The sequence below is a fragment of the Sciurus vulgaris genome (assembly GCF_902686455.1).
Source record: "Sciurus vulgaris genome assembly, chromosome: 9".
Classification (NCBI taxonomy): Eukaryota; Metazoa; Chordata; class Mammalia; order Rodentia; family Sciuridae; genus Sciurus; species Sciurus vulgaris.
In genome coordinates this window covers 18,698,956-18,719,224 of record NC_136469.1, presented here as the reverse complement: position 1 = coordinate 18,719,224, position 20,269 = coordinate 18,698,956, and the positions used below count along the sequence as shown (strand labels likewise).

Sequence of the window (20,269 nt, the reverse complement as noted above, 5' to 3'; positions counted from 1 at the left end):
ACATGGAGACTGTTAAAGATGCTGTCTATCAATGAATGATCTTTATTTCAAATTGATTAGCAGTAAGTAAAAGTGGCCATTTAATTTCTTTTGTTCCAACCTTGGCAGGTGTACTTACTCCAAGAAAGAGATCTTTATTTGGATCAAAGGGAACTGTTTTGGGGTTTTGTAACGGTGTAGAGGTAGTGGAAGGCCCTCCAGAAAAATGAGAAGAAATGGCAAAAAAGAATAATGGGCTTTTTATAAATCCATTCTGACGCTCGCTGCACTGTTGGGTAAACTTTTATAAAATGGTTCTTCATTAGCTTTTATAAATATTGCTGTTAAATAATTTTTTGTCTAGTCATTTAGTCCAAATCATAAAATGTATGTCACCTTGTTATTTTTAAATTTGTATGCCAAAACTTTTTGCGTTTATTCAGCAAACACTTACTGAACACTTAATCTGTAGGATTGCAATGTCTTACGTAAATTTTGTAACAAACAACTTGAAGGTAACATTTTGTGTCAAACAATTTTCATTTTAAATTCTGAAACCGGGGACACGGTTTCTTGTTTTAATGAGGTCTCCATTCAGCTTTTCATCGATTTGATTTCCTGTGTTTTCAGTAAATTTGATTCAAGTCACTAAGTTGGTAATTTATCTCCCTTTTCTACTGTATTTTCATGTGTACTTTTTTGTAATGTTAGTTTCTCGCGAAAAGATTGTTGAAGTAGGTGTCACTGAACACCTTCGTTTCCAAATGAACAAACAGAAATGAAAGGGTACCTGAATTTCGTGATTGCAAATGGGGGGGGGGGGTCTAGTGTCTCGGGTTGCTGTGTTCGGTTTACCAAATGCCTGTTTAGCGTGTCCTTTGACTTCTCAAAGGGAAAGGGAGAAGTCGGGCTCGGGAAGTAGTTGGAGGCTCCTTACTTTCCAAGTCCATGCTTTTGGAATATTTTCTGATGTGACGTTTTCGTTGGCGTTCCTGTTTCAAAGTGTGGTTCTTTGAAGGGAACTGATCGTTGCATACGCTGTGAAAAGGCCCACACAAGTTTCAGAGCCGCCGCTGTTCACAGCTGCGGGACTGGGGGTCGGTCGCTTCCAGGAGGACCACCAGATTAATGGCTCTTTCGCAGGGGGCACGGCTGCAGACCTCGCTTCCGCAGGGCGTGAAACGCGCCCGGTGCCGCCCTGGGCCGCGTCCCGGTCCGGCCGCCGGGCGCCGCAGCCTCAGGTTGTCGCCGCGGCCGCTCGGGCGGGCGGGCGTCGGGACTTCCTGTCTGGGCGCGGGGCGGAAGGATCGCGTTGCCAGCCGGGCCGCCGCCGCCGCCCTGCCGTTAGGTGGTGGGGTTTCTCAGCCCGGCGGCGGGAGGCGGGCCGGCCGCGGCTTCCTGTCGGAGGACGCGCAAGGATCCGGGCGTCGGAGTGTGTGCGAGTGCGTGAGTGTGTGTCGGTCGCACGGCGTGTGTCTCCGGCCGCGGGTTCCGCCTCCTCCCCTGCCGCCGCTGCTCACGGTGTAAGTCAATGTGAAGCAGCAGCTCCAGCCCCGGATAAACATGGCGACGTCTCTGCATGAGGGACCCACGAACCAGCTGGATCTGCTCATCCGGGCCGTAAGGACAGGGGAACTTTTCTCCTGTGCATCGGTGCAGCGGCAGAGGGGGTGCACAGAAGGCGGGGTGCCTCCCCGGGAGCGGTCAGTGCAGGGGAACAGTGTCCACCTCAGTCACTGGGGCGGCCAGGGAGAGGGGGGAGTGAATGAAGTAATGGAGGCGACGAATCAGGAAGTGATCACCTTGGAGAGTAACCTGCCTCGAATCCGGCGTTGTCGCTTCAGGGTGGGTTCGGCGAGCGGCGACGGCTGCTGCCGAGCGGAGCGCTGGCAGCGGGTGCTGGGGAGCCGAGCCGCGGTTAAGTTGGGGACTCGGGGGGCGGACGAGTTGCGCGCTTCACCCCAGTTGCCGAGGAACCAGGACGTGAGTGAAGCTGTTGTCTCTCCCGCTGCGCCTGCCACGCTGTCTGGCCGGAGAGGCCGCTACTTGCCGGCGGTCGGGGGCGGCGGGCTTCCCGGGGACGCTCGCCGCCCCCCTTCAGACTTCGCCCACAGATCCGTGACTTCCGCATGGACCGGCCAGCCCCGGGCGATGTCCGGTGGACCGGTACCCGCCAAAAAATGCTCGGACCCTCCCTCTTCCCCACATCCCCACATTATGCAGGCTCAGGAGTAACGGTCCTGGAAAGGGTCACTTAATAACGTTGAGCAGCCGCGGCGCTACCGCTCCCAGGGGCCGCCTCCTCTCCTGGTTTAGAGGGTGGCCGTGAAGAAACTAGGTGTATGCCCCTTTCCTCGTGGGGTGTAATTTTAGGGGAGAGAATGGGAAGGACACGGAGTGTATTTCGTCCCCCTGACCTGGTGCGTCGGGGCGTGAGCGAAGAGCGTTTATTTTTGTAAACAGTGGGTGAATGTGAAGGCGGGGCGGGCGGGAGGGAGTCTTGGCCCCAGGGAAGTCTCAGCACGGAATTGCCCCCTTTCCCCCTCCCCCCCAAACCTCCCACCATAGCGGAAGCGCCTAGGAGAGGACAGAACCCGCGGGATTGACAGGCCTCCGGTTCCAATCTGCTCTCTGAGATGTTCCAAATAAGAACGTTGATTTCTGGAGGCGGGGACTACGGGCCCTCGTTGGGCCAATGAAGATTGGGCGGGAGTGAAGCTGACCAATGTACGCATGGAATTGGAGGGAAGAGGAGTGTAAACACGGAATGGCCGCAGGGGTGGGGATGTGCAGCGCCACTGCTGCAGCGGAAGGGCAGGACTTAAGTTACATAGAAAAAGCAGCTTTACTTAATAGCAGACAGCGCAGTGAGGGCCTTAGGTCGATGTGGCAAGGCTTGATATACTATTTGCTTGCTGTAATAATAAGTACACGTTCCTTTCTCCGGACTCTGTTGTATCATCGTTGATGGGAATTGGAAGATGAGAAATATTCAAGGAATAGTAATGCCCTGAAAGGTCTTGCTTGCACTTTTTCCATCCATTGTTTTTAGGTAAGGGTCTTGAAGTGAGTTATTTGGCTGGCAAACTATGTGATGCAGTTGGGATGAGGGAGAAAACTGTACACGTGTATCTTTATATTTAACAGAACTTTAAAATCTGGAACCATGTAACCATATGTATTGTATAACATGATGGTGAACAGCCTTTTATTCTATGAAACATAATATTACACTTCATTAAGTCCCAAAGACAAATCACAGTTTAGTGAGTAGTGAGATTGAAATATTTTGACAGTTATTTTCTGTTCAGAATAGGAATTTAAGTTTTACTGAATGCAGGACAGCACGATGAAAACTTGGTCCTTTTTATGTGTTCGGTCCATTATAATGCAATATAAATTAATATAAAATTTTGGCTTTATGTTATTTGTACAGTCAATAATTAAAATTGTTGAGTCAGTGATAATGGTGTGTGTTGAATGAGAGGTGTTTCCATGGTTGACTACTCCAGAGAGAACCTTAGAATAGCTTCTGCAGTTAAAACTTGTGAAAAATACTCTAAAAGTAAGAGGGCGGGCTGGGGTTGTGGCTCAGTGGTAGAGAGCTTGCCTGGCAAGTGCGAGGCACTGGGTTCGAGTCTCAGCACCACATATAAATAAATGAATAAAATAAAGGTCCAGCAGCATCTTAAAAGAATTAAAAAAAAAAAAAAAAAAAGTAAGAGGGCTTAACTTCCATCAGTGGAAGGCATTTTTTTCATTAATTTTTTGGAATGATCAGCAAAATGGATGTGGCCTGTAGATATAGCCAGTCTTGGTTTGAAAATACAAGAGTTTTGTTTTCTTTTGATAATGGTGTACCTTTTGTTTTTCTCTCCTTGGTGTTGACCATCTGAACCCAGGGACACAGCATGCTACACAAGTGCTCTATCAGTGAGCTACAACCCACAGCCATGATAAGGGTTTTTTTTAAGAAATTAAATACTCTTTTCCAGCTTATTGAATTTCTCTAGTACTGCAGATCTTATAATTCAAGTTTCTTTTTTGATCATGATGCTCTATAAAGAATTTGGGGGCTGGGATTGTAGCTCAGTGGTACAGCACTTACTTCACATGTATGAGGCACCGGGTTCAATCCTCAGCATCACTTAAAAATAAATAAGGTATTCTGTCCATCTACAACTAAACATTTTTTTAAAAAAGAATATGTTTGCATATAATTATTTTCAGATTATTTTCTCAACCATGTTCATGTAATCTGAAGCTCCCTTATAGTCTTTATTTTAGAAGGAAACTTGAGACAGTTTTGCTGATTTACCCAAGGTTCATTCAGTGAGTTAAAAGTTGAGAAGAAGAGATGACCCAGAAAATTAAGATGCATGGTTTTAAATTTTTATTACTGCCAGTTTCCAATGGCATTAGGAGAGTAATGTTAGCAAATTTTGTATTTGTAAAATGGTCACGACACACTTTTTACCTCCGGAGGGAGGTTATCAAGTGTGAAGAGAAAATTACTGCTCACAGAGATTTTATAATCTAGTTGAGAAGACAGATGAAAATGTATATGCTATATAAATGTAAGAATAGCAATGGTGATTACAATAATGGATTGATGATTAGTGTGGAATCAGTGGTAACTAGTCTTACATGTGAAAGTACCAGAGAGTAGACTGCTTTTATTTTCCTCTTTGAGAACTTAAGCATCATGTATATGTACTCCTTCAGCTGTCAGTATTTATGCTGTCAGAGGAGTGTGAGTCAGGATGAAATAAATGAGTTTATTTATTATACATCACTATCATTTAGATATACAAAACAGTTTTGTGGTCAAGACGGCATACTTTATAAAACTTTCACTGAGAACAGGATTTATAAAAGTGAGCCTTGACCTTGAAGCCAGGGGTTGAGAATTTCTATCTAGTTATCACTAAAACTGAGTTGTCCTGGTGACTTATGGCTTTGTTTTCAGTAAGAGGACAGGTTTAACTAGATGACTTCTAAGGCTTCTTAAAAGCTCTACAGTTATGATTGGCTTACATATTTAATGGAAAGTTAAGGCCTCTTTTTTCCAGGGATATATTTTTTTAATCACACCACGAGTGTGTATGTGTTGGTGGTTATGTAATTAAGAGGTTAATTAATTTCTTTGAACTGTCTTTATAAACGGGTGCCAGATTGAATTTGAGGCTATGTTGAGTAAGTCTATGATATAGTTTAATAATTGAGGCTTGGTTTTCTTATAGTTAACGTAATAGGGGAAAACAAATGTCTGACATTAATACTTATCTAGAATTTATGTGGAAGTATTGTGGGTGTATGGTCTGGAATTCCTTGAAGATTTTGGTTTAAAATACTCCACTTTTGTATCATGAAGTATGCATTCCTTGCCTTCCCCCCCTTTTTTTACATTTGAAAAGTAAGGTCATCAGAAGTTTTGCTTTATAATAGTAAATGAAGGGAAATTTTTTTCTGAAAGTTTTGCCTAAATATTTTCACTTGGCCAAAAAAAATTATATTTTGTCAACATTCATCATGAAGTTCGAAGTTCAAAATTTCATTTCTGATTTACTATGAATTGGAATATCTAGTGAAGGTTGAGTATCCTTTATCTTGAAGTGCTTGGGACCAGAAGTGTTTCAGATTTCAGAGTTCTTAGAATTTGGGAATATTTGCATAGATGCCAGAGCACTTCAGATTTTCAGATTTGGGGTGCTCAACCTGTATCAATAGGGAAAAAAAAATAGCAGTATGTGAAAAAAGACAGGAAGCATGTGTTGAAATAAAAATAAAAATGGCATTAATTTTCTTGAAAATTTTTCCTTTAGGGACTGTGGTGTAGCTCAGTGATAGAACTCTGTCTAGCATGCAGGAGGCCCTGGGTTCAATCCCTAGTATTGTTAAAAAGGGGGAGTGGGGCTGGGTATATAGCTCAGTTGGTAGAGTGCTTGCAAGAGGCCCTGGGTTCAGTCCCCAACACTGCGCCAAAAAAGGGGGGCGGGGGCTGGGAATTGTATTGAAATTGAACTTCAGAGTTCATTGCAGCATTAATACTAAAATTTATATAAAAATTAGTTACAGAGTAAAATTGGTGTGTAAAAAGTCAGCCAGGATAATTCAACATAAAATCACTTACTTTTGAAACCAATTTGGCTGGCAGAGAAGGATGTCTTCATGTTATTTAGAATAACTCCTTGTGTACAGTGTAGTTTAAATGTTCAAAAAGATGCAGAGAAATATTAAGCTTTTAAAAAATCCTCTATATGTAAGTGGACAAAATACTGTTTTACTTATAGAAGTGGGATAATATAATTTTTCATTTACATACTAATATTTAGAAGCTAAAACTTTAGAAGCTAAAACTCAAATGAGTATAGAATGTAGCTATTATTAATTACATTTGATGGTAAATTAACAGCTGTGCACCTTAAAAGCCAAATTCTCTGAACTGGGAATTCTGAGAGTCCCAGAAGTCTTATCTGAGAAGTTATGTTTTCATGATGATACTAAAACATCATTTGTTTTTTCAATTTCACAAGTGTACAGAGGAGTTTGCTAGAGGCTATTGCATGGTATTCCAACAATATTGAATGACAGAGGTAAATCTGTCTGCCTTTGAATAAATTAAGTATTAAAAAGATTTTCAGAAAGGCAGTGTGGTTCAGTGGGTATAGTGCCTGCTTAGCATGTGGGAGACCCTGGATTCAGTCCCCAGTGGTGCAGGTGCGGGCATGCACATATGAAAAAGATTTGCAGAAATGCAAAAAAACAATGCTACTCTGAATTTTTTGTTCTAAAAAGTTTTCAAGTGATTTATTTACAAGTAATTTGTTTATAAATGTTTACACTTGTTATAAGTTTTCATAAAAACATTTGTTTACAAGTAATTATTTTAAAATGAATTAGCATTTTAAAATTTGTTTTAATTTCAAATATGACACATATCTATAAGGCAAGACTTTGTTATCAAACTCTAGGGTCCTGGGAATAGAAACAGTGTGAGAAGAGGTGAGTTACAGTATTGTTTTAAATCCCTGTTCAGTTTAGTACCTAGCAACCTATTGAGTACGTGAAATGTGATTGAGAAACTGAATTTTAAATGACTTCATGTTGATTACACGTTGAAATGGCAGTGTTTGGGGTGTACTGAGTTAATCCAAAGGTATTAATTTCACATTTTAAAATGTGGCTACAGGAAAGTTTAAAATGAAATGTGACTGATACTGTTGGACAGCTTTGGTTTAGAAATAGTTTTAGTTCTTTTTTCTCCTTTATAGTAATAGCCCAGCTCTATTAATTAGCTCAGGGGGAAATAAGGTGGAGTACCCAGACCTACTTCTCCCCTCTTGTCGTTGCCTTGTTTGTATTCATCACTACTGCTGTTACAACCTGGGCAAGAGGGGACAGGGAGTGTGTGGTGGTTGAACAGTGATTATCTTGGGATACTGGTTTGTAGTGCTGTTGGTAGGGGAGTGCTCTGTCACCTAATGGACTGTCTTGACATTTTTTCCCCCATTACTCTCAAACAAAATTGCTACTAAATTTTATTTTTGACTTGAGAACATTGTTATGAACTAGATCCATTGCCAGCATTCTCTTATGCAAAGCTGAGAGGTATGCCTCTTGTCAGACTTAATTACCAAGTTTGGTATTTTGTAACAGCTGTTGAAAGAGTCTGGAATAGTCCACCATACAAACACTAGTTGATTAGAAAGATGGAAAGGGAACAAGAATATTTTTACCAATAGTAACGGAGGCAAGGGCAATTTTTATTTTTGGCACTTTGATTAAAACTAAAATAGTTTTTGAAATTTATTTGATGCATTATTTCTTCAAGAAGGGTTGACCAGTAATATGAACTGCTAGAAAATAATACCTGGTCTGGTTATTTTCAGCTTCATTTGTTTCTATTTAAAAGGAGTTGCTTGTTTTTTTCCTCCATAAATTTCACACACAGGTCTAGAAAGAATACTGGTCTCTCAGATTTTTAAATAAGGGATAAGGAGTGTTTTTCTCAGCTATTGCTTTTAGTTTACTTACTTTGATTGCACAACACTGTTAAATTCATGTTTATGCTTTAGGATTGTGCATAGTTTCAGTTTAAATTTTATTTGAATTTTTGATCTGAACAAAATAGTATTGCACATTCGTTTTAGTTATAGAAACTTGCATAAAAGAGGTGACAAATTTCTGTTATCAAAAACTACTTGTTGCTGGGCATGGTGGCACACAATGAGAACGAGGCAGGGGGATTGAAGTTCAAGGCTTGCCTGGGCAAGTTGGTGAGACCCTGTTTCAAAATAAAAAAATAAGAGGACTGGGGACATAGCTTGCTGGTGGAGTGCTCCTGGGTTCAGTCCCCAGTACTGCAAGAAGAAAAAAATTACTCTGTCAACAAAAGTATAGACATAGTACCTACTTTTATAAATTGGGTGTTCTTGGAACTGTCAGTGGTACATTATTGCAAATTTACTTGAGAAAGGGCTCTTGGATTTTTGTGTTTAGCATTATTTGAGTTGGTCGATGAAAATCGTAAGAAGCAAAAGTGTAGTAAGCATTAAAAAGGAAAGAAATCAGTGCTCTCCTTGAGCTGTTGTCTTACAGAGTAACTTTAAAAGTTATATTTTATTATACTTCTTATGTTTTTGATGTTCTCAGAACTTTAAGCTTCATGAGGCTAGACAACCTATTTACAGTTGTATCCTAAATTTATAGCACAGGGTAAATAAACACTGGTGAAATACTCAGTAACCACTTGTTGATTGTACCCAGACTGTTAGTTCTCTGGTTGATAATTCATAGATATCATATACATATTTTATATTCTCATCCTAAATTGAAGGTGTAAGTTTTCTTATATGTTTGTGTATATTTATTTTAGCCAGTAAATTAAAAAAAAATTTTCTGGAACATAAATTGAATATTGGGGAGAAGAGGAAGTTTAGAAATACAAGAAAATACACTTTAGAAAATAATTTCTAGCCAGGTGCAGTAGTGTAAGCCTGTGATCCCAGCAGTTCAGGAGGCTGAGGCAGGAGGATGGAAAGTTCAAAGCCAGCTTTAGCAACGAGGAGGCACTAAGCAACTCAGTGAGACCCTTTGTCTAAATAAAATACAAAATAGGGCTGGGGATAGGCTCAGTGATTGAGTACCCCTGAGTTCAATTCCTGGTAACCCCCGCCTTGCCAAATTCTATAACATAACAAACAATAACAAGAAATTACGGTGTTGAAAATATACTTCAGACTACATAAGAATTTAAGGCACATAGTATGTGTTAGGCAAATTTCATTTTGCTCATAAACTTAAATATTTAAAAATCTGGTAAGTTCTTTTGTTGCTGTATTATACTGGATACTGACTATACTGATTTTAATGTGGTAGAGTTTTTAGGGTGTGTCTTAATACAATTACATAAGGAATTAGTTTACCCAGGATAGTTTATTAATAGCACTTAAGACAACAGCTAAATTGCAGCACCAAGCAGACTTTAAAGAGAATGCTCCTAGATTAAATTTTTAAAACCTGAGAGGGTGCGTTCCAAGGTCATTAGTATATGTGAGTATTGTAGGGAGGAACTTTGAAAGAAATTCTTGAGGATAGTAATATATTTTATACCGAGTTTCGTACAGTTGAGCTAGAAGGGCTGATTGAATCCTTTGCTTCAGTGAAGCTGCAGATAAGAGTAAGCAGGGTCACCTAAAGATAGATTTACTTAGAGGTTTGGCTGCCTCTCTGGAACCATTTAGCTTTGAGCAGATTTCCATAAATGGAAAGAGCAACTGGAGAGACCTAGTACCTTGGTTGAGAGTGTGGATGATGTGCAACAGGTGGTGGAACAGTTTCTGGATTTTTAAAATAAATGCTCCCCAAATGACTAGTGCTTAAGGCTGAAGCTTTAGCATTGGTGAATTTTGAGACCAAGTGGATTTTTCTCCCTGATTAAAAGTTTCCTGAAAATACTTTTAAAGATTCATCTCATTAGTGTATAGAATTTGTGAATCTGAATATGATTTTATGAAATTTGTATAGACATTTACTTTTAGTTTCTTGAGGGGACTTCTTGAGAAAAATCTATCAAATTAAAAACTGTTATACATTTATGTTTTAGAGGCTTTTACCAAGGAAAGTATTCAGTATTTTAATCCAGAATGTAAAATTAATAAAACGTTAAGATAATGTTTGTCCCCCACTTGCCAATTTTCCTGGAAGTTCGGTGGGTTGTTCTTCATTCAATACATAAAAGACAAGTCTACATTAAGAACTACAGCAGCTATAAAGTTGAGTTAAGATAGATAGCTCCCTTGACCTCAAAGAGCCTATTAGAATCTTAGCCGAGTGCTAAGTTGTCACTCTTTATTGAGTTTTTATTTATATGCTAGTCACTGTGCTGTTTTTTTTTTTTTTTTTTAAATGAGAATCACATCATTTAATTCTCAAAATCATTTGAGGTAAGCAATATTCCTGTTTCGTGAAGAGCACTGAGACCTAAAGAGATTATGTTACTTGCCTAAGTGGCAGAGTCTAGAGCAATTTCACAAGTAACTTAATATCAAAGCATTAAAGAGGTGCCAGAAGAGAGATACAAAGAGTGATGGAATTAGAAAAGACTTCATGGTGAAGGGCGAACTATTACAGAAACTAAAAAAAAAAAAAAGTACTAACAGAGCCAGGTGTGGTGGGCGCCTGCAGTCCCAGCTACTTGAGGATGAGGTAGGAGGATCACTTGTGCCCATGAGTTTGAGACTAATCTGGGCCAATCTCAAAATAACGAAACAAAGACATAAAAAATCTCTTAGGTTAAAAAACCCAGCAAAGTCAAGTGAAGTTCTGAGGAAAAAAACAAGGTTTTGTGAAGAAAGTTCCCAATTGTTCTATAGCTAAAGTTGATAGGTGTTGTTATCCATCTCAGGCTGCCTTGCTCATTCAGGAGAGTCTCTGTAAGAACTAATTTATTAAAGTAACTTAGAAATAAAAAGTGTTTCTGACCAATTATGCTAAGTATTCTATTGTAGTTTTTAGTGGCAATATAGCAAAATATATAATTGATCTTGTAGGATTGTTAATCTACAACCGTCTGTCCCTTCTCCCCACCCCTCAATTAGTTTTGGCCTAAAATTGATGCAGAGTTCCGATTTCAAGGGTTGGTCTTTGTTTTCCTTTGGATAATATCCAGAATCTTCTCATTAATTTTTATTCAGCCTCATTGGTTGCTTTTAAATCAATATTCTATTTACTAAGTGTAGATACTACCTTATTTTGGCTTCAAGTTATTTCTGTAAATAGTTGATATAGACAGATGTATCAATGGCTTATGTAGAGTCATTCACATGGAAGATAATTTACATTTATTTCTTAAACAGTAGTGTGTGTGGTTCATTTTTAATTGAGTAGAACTTGTTTTCCCCCAGTGGAAGCATCAGTTCATGGCAGTAATGCACACTGTACAGATAAGACGATTGAAGCTGCTGAAGCCCTGCTTCATATGGAATCTCCTACCTGCTTGAGGGATTCAAGAAGTCCTGGTATGTGAACTGTTCATTTTTATAGCATGTCTCATTACTTCATATTAGAATGAAGACTTTTTAATACCAGAATATTACTGTTGGACTTCTCAAAGGTCTGTTATACATGAATACCTGAGAGCAGTGATTGATCTTTATTAAGGTTCCCAAATCTTCAGTGCTTTCAATACTAATCTCATAATAAATGATATAGAAAATGCCACTGTAGGCATACAGATTTTTATGAAATTTTATGTTATCATTTGGGTAAATTTTAGGCCTTTGGAGTCCTTAAGAGTGTGACTTATTGAGCAGTTACCTTCTGTGACCACTGTCAGTTCTTTGTTCAGTTATAAATGGGCAGTAATTCCAGGCAATCATGGATGGTAGAGAGCTTATACCATTTCCTTTGTACCTGTGAGTTATGCCATTTCCTTTTCAGCATGTGAGTTATCCTTTTCTATCTCTTTTTCTCTTTTAGACTGACAAATTAAAATGTCCTAATTTTAATAAAATGTTCAAATGTTAATTTGATTTGATAAACTGAGAGATTTAATAGCAATTTATGATAAATGCTAAGAGCAACTATACTTTTTAATTCAAATAGGGATCCTGTGTATTATTCAAGGATAGGAAAAGTTAATTATGGCTTATATTGGTCAGCGTATTAATCCATGATAGTATTAGTAAATCTTTAAATTTGAAATAGAAATGTCGTATACTGATTAATCATGCATATTTGAAGGAAGCCAGAGCAACATTAGTGTGTAATAGAATGCCAGATAGCAATCTGTATGTATTGTTTTTATTGACCTAAAAATCAGGACTGTTTCATTAAATATAAAATAGAAATATTGAAAGGTGATATTCATTAATCTGTAATGAACAGTCTTTCCTTTTCAAGTCTTTTTTTTTTTTTTTTTTTTTAAGTTATAGATGGACACAATACCTTTATTTATTTTTATGTGGTGCTGAGGACTGAACCCAGTGCCCCACATGTGTGATTAGTGATGCAAGTGTTCTACCACTGAGCCACTGCCCCAGCCCTATAAGTGCATATTTTTTACTGAGTACATATTTATAAATCTTATAAATTTGTACCATGTGCATATGACCTAAAGAATAATGATGGCTATGTAGAAGGAATGTAGTTACTAAAGAATTGTTATACCATAATTTTAAAATGCTTTCCTAACTGTCAAAATCAAAGTTTTCAGAGAGCTTAAAAATGTGAAGAAGCCTGGTGTGGTGGTGCATGCCTATAATCCCAGCTACTTGGAAAGTAGAAGCAGGAGGATTGAAAATTTGAGGCCAGCACCTGCAATTTAGTGAGACCCTGTCTTGAAATAAGAAAGGGATTGAGATGTAGCTCAGTGGTAGAGCACCCCTGGGTGGTTTAATCCCCCCAGTACCACCAAAAAAAAGGAAAAAAAAAAAGAAAGAAAGAAGCAGGCAATTAATTCCCACCTTTAAGATGTTTTCCTTTACATTAATTTTCTTGTATACTTTGGATCATATTGAATATTCAACAAATTAATTTCTTTAGTATTTAGTTTTTATCCTGCTTTGATTAAGCCTCACTTCTAAATATTGATCTGTCCATATAAGAAATGTTAATGGGGGTGGGAAATTTTAAATTTTTCAACTTTTTTTTATAGTGGAAGTGTTTGTTCCTCCTTGTGTATCAACTCCAGAATTTATCCATGCTGCTATGAGGCCAGATGTCATTACAGAAACTGTAGTGGAGGTGTCGACTGAAGAATCTGAACCAATGGATACCTCTCCTATTCCTACATCACCAGAGAGCCATGAACCAATGAAAAAGAAAAAAGGTAGAGTGTATTTATAAATTTCTGAGAAAGCAGATGAATTTTTTTTTAACTTTTTTGTTTTTATTTTTTGCTGGCAATTTTTTTTCCCTTTAAGGGACACATACACACAAAAATAATATACGCTATCTCTAGTCTTAAATAAACAACAAATTGAATTTATTTTTTATTATTTTTTAAAAAATCAGGATGACTATTTTGGTGCCATGAGTTTCTGGACTTGAGCATCATTGATAACAAACTGAGATTTTAATTTTATGTTTTAACATTTATACTGTTTAAACAAATTTGTATTTAGGCCCTAATAGTACTTATCTGAAAAGGAACTTTTAAGCCTGGCATGGTGGCGCATGTCTCTACTCCTAGCCGCTCAGGAGGCTGAGGCAGGAGAATCTCAAGTTTGAGGCCAGTCTTGGCAACTTAGTGAAAACCTGTTTCAAGATAAAAAGTTTTAAAAAAAGGGTTGGATATGTAGCTGGCTAAGGATCTAGTACATCTCCAATGTCACAAGAAAACGCCGTGCCTATACGAGCATCTTTTCCTATTGAAATGAAAGGTAAAATTTGAAAGGATCAAAATCCTAAATTTGTCATTCATCTAATTTTACTTTCTTTCCTGTCTTTGCATTTAAATTTAAAAAAAAGGCAAAAATAAGGTAAAGTTGTGTTGGAAATAATGGTGTTTTCTTTTATTCATTAAACAGTGTTTCCAATTGTTGCCACGTACTCATTGCTGTAAGGAAGAATAAGACAGAGGACTCGGGCTGGGAAGTAGCGTAGCTCAGGGATAGGACACTTGCCTGGAATGTGCAGGCCTGGGGATCCATCCCCAGCACCTGCAGGTGGGTGAAGAGGGAAGACGGCAGTGCCTCCCTTCCCCATAGTATACCTAAGGTTAGACGCCTCTTTAGAAAGGTATGAATGAGAGAATTTAAAGGAAGAATTATTTCCTTTTGTAAATGTTGAAAACCAAAGACATATCTATTTAAATACTACCCATTAGAGCCTTTGGCCAGTTGATGTAACAAATAACAATACAAAAAGGATGGGAAAAACCCTGAAAAGCAGGGGTCATACAGAGAACCAGGATGTGCATGATATAAATCAGGAAATAATTTGCCAATTTAATATTCTCTCTCTGGGAAAGGTCTTCGTGAATAACCGTCTAGGAATCACATATACCTGTTCTGTACTCATTGCCATCAGGGAGACAGTGAAGCATCAGAGCACCATTGCTTCTGTTTTCTTAAGCACATTTTATTTTTTAATAGCAGAACCTTTTTAATTTTCAGTGCCTTTAACTCCTAACATATATAGTATATCTCCAAGAAAGGATAGATTTCAGTGTCAGTATTATAAAAGTTAATTTGAGCCGGGCGCCGTGGGGCATGCTTGTAATCCCAGTGGCTCAGGAGATAGGAGGATCACGAGTTCAAAGCCAGTCTCAGCAAAAGCAAGGTGCTAAGCAACTCATTGAGACTCTGTCTCTAAATAAAATACAAAATAGGGCTGGGAATGTGGCTCAGTGGTTGAGTGTCCCTGAATTCAATCCCCAGTACCAAAAAAAAAAAAAAAAAAAAAAAAAATTAATTTGATAGAGCCCTTTTTCCTACTGAGGAATACCCTGTTAATTTCTCAAGGAACATGATTTGGAAATGCTACCTTCTAAGAAAAGAAATTAAGCCTTTCTGAGCTTACTTTTTTTTTTTTATTAGACAGGATTTCATTATGTGACCCAGGATGGTGTTGAACTTGTGGGTTTAGCCAGTGATCCCGCTTCAGCATCCTGAGTAGCTGAAACTACAGGTGCTGATTTAAGCGATCTTTCACATTAGGCTCTTCTGCTTGCATTTAGGAGATGGTGAAGATGTTGGATTTATTACTGACTGATTTGTAACATGACTTTTATTGAAGTTGAGAAATTAGGCTCTATTCTAACAAGGACGCCAGAGAACTTGCTGTCTTAGCTTTTGTAAACTCAGAGTTTTATTAATGAGTTACCAGAATGAAATCCTAGAATATATCCTATGTATTTTTATAATACAATACATATTAAGACAATTTAGGTCTTTACGTGGTTAATCTAAAAAACCTTGCTAATGAAAAAGAGAATGACATCAAAATCCCAGATGTATGACAATCACCACGTCAGTAATATTTTTAATCTGAAAATGTGATAGACTTGAATATTTCCAACTTTTCCTGAGGCTTCCTCTCACCTGCGAAGTCAGTCATCTGTGCTTCAGTTCCAGTGTAACTCATTTTAGACTTATGCCTTCTTTAGTGTGGATTTAGCCCTTGCTTTTCTCTTCATTGTAGATGCTAGTCTGTCTGAGACCTAATGGCAGAAATGAAGAGAAACAAAAGAGAAGGCACAGACATTTATCAGACATAAAATAATCACAGAGAAAATCCCCTCCCCCTTACATGTGCATGTGGAGGAAGGGAAATTTAAACACTTCCACTTAAATTTTGGTGAATCAACTGTTTCAGAGCAATAGAGAGTGTTTAATATTTTTTATTTTTTCTCATTTGAGCTCAAAGGACTTCGTAGATCACATATCCTCTGCAATAAGTGGAGCCATTTCTAACAAACCCATAGAAAAGAACCTCAAAGCCTGGTACACACCCGCAGTCCCAGTGGCTGGGGAGACTGAGGCAGGATTGCGAGTTCAAAGCCAGCCTCAGCAATTTAGTGAGGCCCTGAAAAACTTAGTGAGACCCTGCCTCTAAATAAAATAATAAAAATAAAGGTTGCTCTGTGGTTAAGTGCCCTGGGTTCAGTCCCCGGTACCACAAAAAACATGATACTAGGACTCGTCTCTGTTGCTCCATTAATGTAAAAGGTTAGCAGATTGAGGCACTGACCATAAAAATAGATTGGTAGTATCTGACTTGCTGTATAGCTTGAAATTACTACCAACTAGCTGCTTCATTTAAAATTGCAGAAGTGTTTTTAATATTTTTTTAGAAGCAACTTGTCATACATACTGAGTATTTAGGCCATATGTTAATATCTAATTTAATGAATAATGTCTGTCACCTAATCATACTTCTGTTATTTTTCTGTTTTCAATATCTTATTTTTTTTCAGTTGGCCGTAAACCAAAAACCCAGCAATCACCAATTTCCAATGGGTCTCCTGAGTTAGGTATCAAGAAGAAACCCAGAGAAGGAAAAGGTAATTTGGGGGAGGGTTATTTTGGAGATAAGCCCCCCAACCCCCCAATTTGGTAATATGTTCGCATTTGTAAAAAAATTATTTCTAGTATATGTGTATGTGGGAGTGCTGTTGCTAGTGGTATGTCTAAATTATGGATGGATCAGCTTTATCTGGGGAGCCTTCTGAGAGTATCTAGGCCAGGTCCTCCCTGTCACCCCAGCCCCCACTAGGGGGTGTATGGGGAGGTGCTGATATCCCAGGCACCCGGATGCACAGCCTTCCTAGGGGCTGTGGTTTGGGGGCACGTGTGTTTATACACACTCGTCCCCGCACAGGCCACTTGAGTTGACGGAGGTTTACAACTAAGACTTGTTGCTGAAACATAATTTTTTAACTGGTTAAAAGCAGTACAAGAATTTAGGGAAAGCTGAATTTAATTTTCTCATCAACAAATTTCAGTTATGAGTCAAAACTTAGATGTTTTTGCTTGAAAATGTGTATATCCTCACTAAAAATAAAAAACTGCAATAAGCCTCCCCCACTCTGCTTTCTGAATTCATTAAGATGAGTTCAAGTAACATTTCAGTAGTGCTTTTATATATATTTTATGTCATAAGTTGACAATAAAAAATCACTTTGATGGAAAGATGTTTTCAAACTAAGATTTGATAGATGAATTATAATTCTTATCAGTGGTATCCTTACACCCAAAGATCTTATGCTTCTTTGGGCATGGTGGTGCAAGCCAGTAATCTCAGCAATTTAGTGAGGACTTCAGCAACTTAATAAGACCCTGTCCCAGTGTCTGGGGGGCAGTGGGGAAGGACTGGGAATGTAGCTGAGTGGTAAAGCACCCATGAGTTCAGTCCCCAGTATCCCACTCCCTCCACCCCTTTAAAAGGCCTTATGCTTCACACTGGAGAAAGACTTTTGTCATGACCTAGTTTTACCAAAATCCATACCCCGTCCCCCCCTTTTTTTGTAGCCTTGGGGCCTCTCATATGCTAATTCTACTTGGCTACACCCCCTGCCTAAAAATCACTTTTCATTAAAATTTCAGTCTTAAACTTGAGGCAGATGTTACAATGTGGACACTGTTATAGGTAAACCTGGATTCAAAATCTAGGTGTCTTCTCCTTTACAAAATGATAGTTTCATGCCTGTCATAGGCCTTACCTTGACAAAGAAGGTTACCTTTCTGAGTCCTGTTTTCCTTAAAATCAGAACTAGAATTGTCAATTAACTCGGGGATGGGAGCTTGAGTGGAGTTTTTAAAGATAACCAAGGAATGTTGATGAATCTAATTAATGCAACATGCATGAAACAAATTCCTGCTAAGTATTAGACCTTGTCTGTGCTCTACAAAAATTTCTTCCAGCATAAAGTCTCTGCTCACTTTTACTATGTCTACTTAAAGGACCTGATAATCCCCTGGCTGTGAATAAAATGAAAATGCCCCCTGCCACAAATTTTAATGTAGTTGAAAGAGATAAATGGTTCAGCAGTTTTTAGGTTAATGATGCTGATGTAGTGGAGCTTCAGAGGTAGTGATTCGTGTAACGTGAAAATTGAGGGTCAGTCTTTTTTAGGTTGAGAGATGCATACTTGGCTCCACTCTGGATTATTCTTGAATTTATTTAATTTTAAGGGAAATCCAAATTGAAAATGAAATACTAGAGGAAGAGTGTCATGTCAGTGTGTGGACTGAAGGAGAATGGGTGGCAGCGGCCTGGTTTGGAAGGTGGTCTTTAGCTTGGGTCCAGGTTTAAGGCTGTCGTAAAGGGAGAGTGAGTGAGTGACTACCTGGGGGCCCAGCGGGGCTGTGTGTGTTTTCCTCTCCTTAGGACGCTTCTGTTCTTCCACCGATTTCAGAATTGCCGCTTCTGAGGCTCCAAAGGGAATAAAAGAAAACAACCTGAAAAGCCTGCTTTTCTCATGACCCCTTTTTGCAGTGGGCGGGCAGGATTTCTTCTTTTTGGGATTAAGTTCCTTATTTTATTTGCCCAGATTCCTTCCTTTTACGCAAACTTTAGCCAATTTCTGGAACTTTGTGATGTTTTCCCAGCCTGCTTTATTTCCATTCCTGAGGCCCTATTGTTTTTTGTGATTCATTTGGAATATAATTATGCATTGCCTTCTGATATACTGTACTTTCTCATACTATTCTTTCTGTTTCTTACCCACTAAGTTGTAAATACTTTGAGGAAGAAACCAGGTTTTAAAGTTTATTCTGTATCCTCCATTCCATGTTAGCTCTGTATGTGGTGAATAAATGTATTTCCTCAGTTTCAGATTTTCCTATTAGTTGTGTGATGCAGAGCTAATGTTGTAGTTAACATTGGATAAGTATTAGTTTTAGGGATTACTTTGTTTTTTCTGGTAGGGCATTTAAGAAGCTCATGTTTTAAGACTGAAGCACAACTGACTTTGAGTTCTTATATAATGAAATTATTTTAATATATTATCTTTGCTATACTGGGTAAAATCAGTAGAAAGAGATGATGGATTTTTTAAAAATCTGTTTTCAGGGGCAATAATTTGTTGCTGGGTGCAGTGGCACATGCCTGTAATCCTAGCTACTCAGGAGGCTGAAATGGGAGGATTGTAAGTTTGAGGCTAGCCTCAGCAACTTAGTGAAATCCTGTCTCAAAATAAAAAAGGACTAGGGGGAATGTAGGATCTAAGGATCAAAAAGATACTCCGACTGATTTACCAAAAAATTTCTCAAATTTTATATACATATTGCTTGCCTATTTAATAAAACTAATAGTGCCTTTTGATTAATTTTGATATGGAATTTAGGCTTGTATAACTTGTATTTAACTTGTATTCTAACTTATAACTGTATAATAGTTGCACATTAACTTATTCAGAGTTCAGATCTGTGCAAAGTAATAAATTTGTTTAATTCCGGTTAACTTTGTGCTAAGTATTGTGCCTTTCTCTTAACTCAGAATCCAGAATTCAGTAATGTATGGTATAGTACAAAACCTAGGATATTTATTTAGTTGTTATCATAATTGGAAACATACAATTATTAAAACCAGCTAATAAGCATATTTAGAATTTTATTTTATCTCATTTATTTATTTTGGGGGGGTACTGGGAATTGAACCTTAGGATCAATTGATCAATGAGCTACATTCCCAGCCCTTTTTTATTTTTCATTTTGAGAAAGGGTCTCACCAAGTTGCTGAGGCTGTCCTTAAAATTTGCAACCCTCCTTCTTCAGCCTCCCAAATTGCTGGGAATTAGAGGTGCGTGCCACTAAGCCTAGGAGGCTTTCTATATTATAAAAAAGGATACTTTATTTGCCTGTAATTATGTTAGTGAATTATTTTTGTTTTGTTTTTAAAGGAAACACAACCTATTTGTGGGAGTTTCTTTTAGATTTACTTCAAGATAAAAATACTTGTCCTCGGTATATTAAGTGGACTCAGAGAGAAAAGGGCATATTCAAGCTTGTGGATTCAAAGGCTGTCTCTAAGCTTTGGGGAAAACATAAGAACAAACCAGACATGAACTACGAAACTATGGGACGAGCTTTGAGGTAAGAACACAAATGAACTTGTTTTCAAACACAACTTGTATGTCTCTCTATATTGTCTGTTAGCTGTTTGATTTAAAAGCTCAAAATCCTTAATATAACTTTGGAGGATATTTAGAGGAGCTTCTTAGATTGGGAAGGAGGGGGAGAGAGTTTGGTCTAGAGACCTATAATTTCAGCATCATTGGAATGCATTTTTACAGAAAAATATTCAAGTTGTAGGCCTTTAAAAAAAAACAAAGTTTCCAATG

At 38.3% G+C, this 20,269-nt stretch overlaps 1 protein-coding gene and 1 long non-coding RNA gene across 10 annotated transcripts in view; one reads left to right on the top strand and one right to left on the bottom strand.

Annotated features, from left to right (window-relative positions):
• The window catches only part of LOC306670203, a 505,412-nt gene that overhangs the window by 113,607 nt on the left and 371,536 nt on the right, over window positions 1-20,269 (bottom strand). The window lies entirely within an intron of this gene.
• Window positions 1-20,269, top strand: part of ELF2 (E74 like ETS transcription factor 2) — a 103,792-nt gene that overhangs the window by 80,230 nt on the left and 3,293 nt on the right. For 4 of the 9 annotated variants that reach the window (XM_079154833.1, XM_079154826.1, XM_079154829.1 and 1 more), the window contains 4 exons: window positions 11,388-11,501; window positions 13,139-13,312; window positions 16,403-16,489; window positions 19,829-20,021. In XM_079154833.1, coding sequence (XP_079010959.1) covers window positions 11,462-11,501; window positions 13,139-13,312; window positions 16,403-16,489; window positions 19,829-20,021 — 494 coding nt within the window. In that variant the 5' untranslated portion in view covers window positions 11,388-11,461. Of the gene's footprint in view, window positions 1-1,447; window positions 1,602-11,387; window positions 11,502-13,138; window positions 13,313-16,402; window positions 16,490-19,828; window positions 20,022-20,269 lie in introns of those variants that run through there. The other 5 variants (XM_079154832.1, XM_079154828.1, XM_079154831.1 and 2 more) reach the window with 3 other exon arrangements.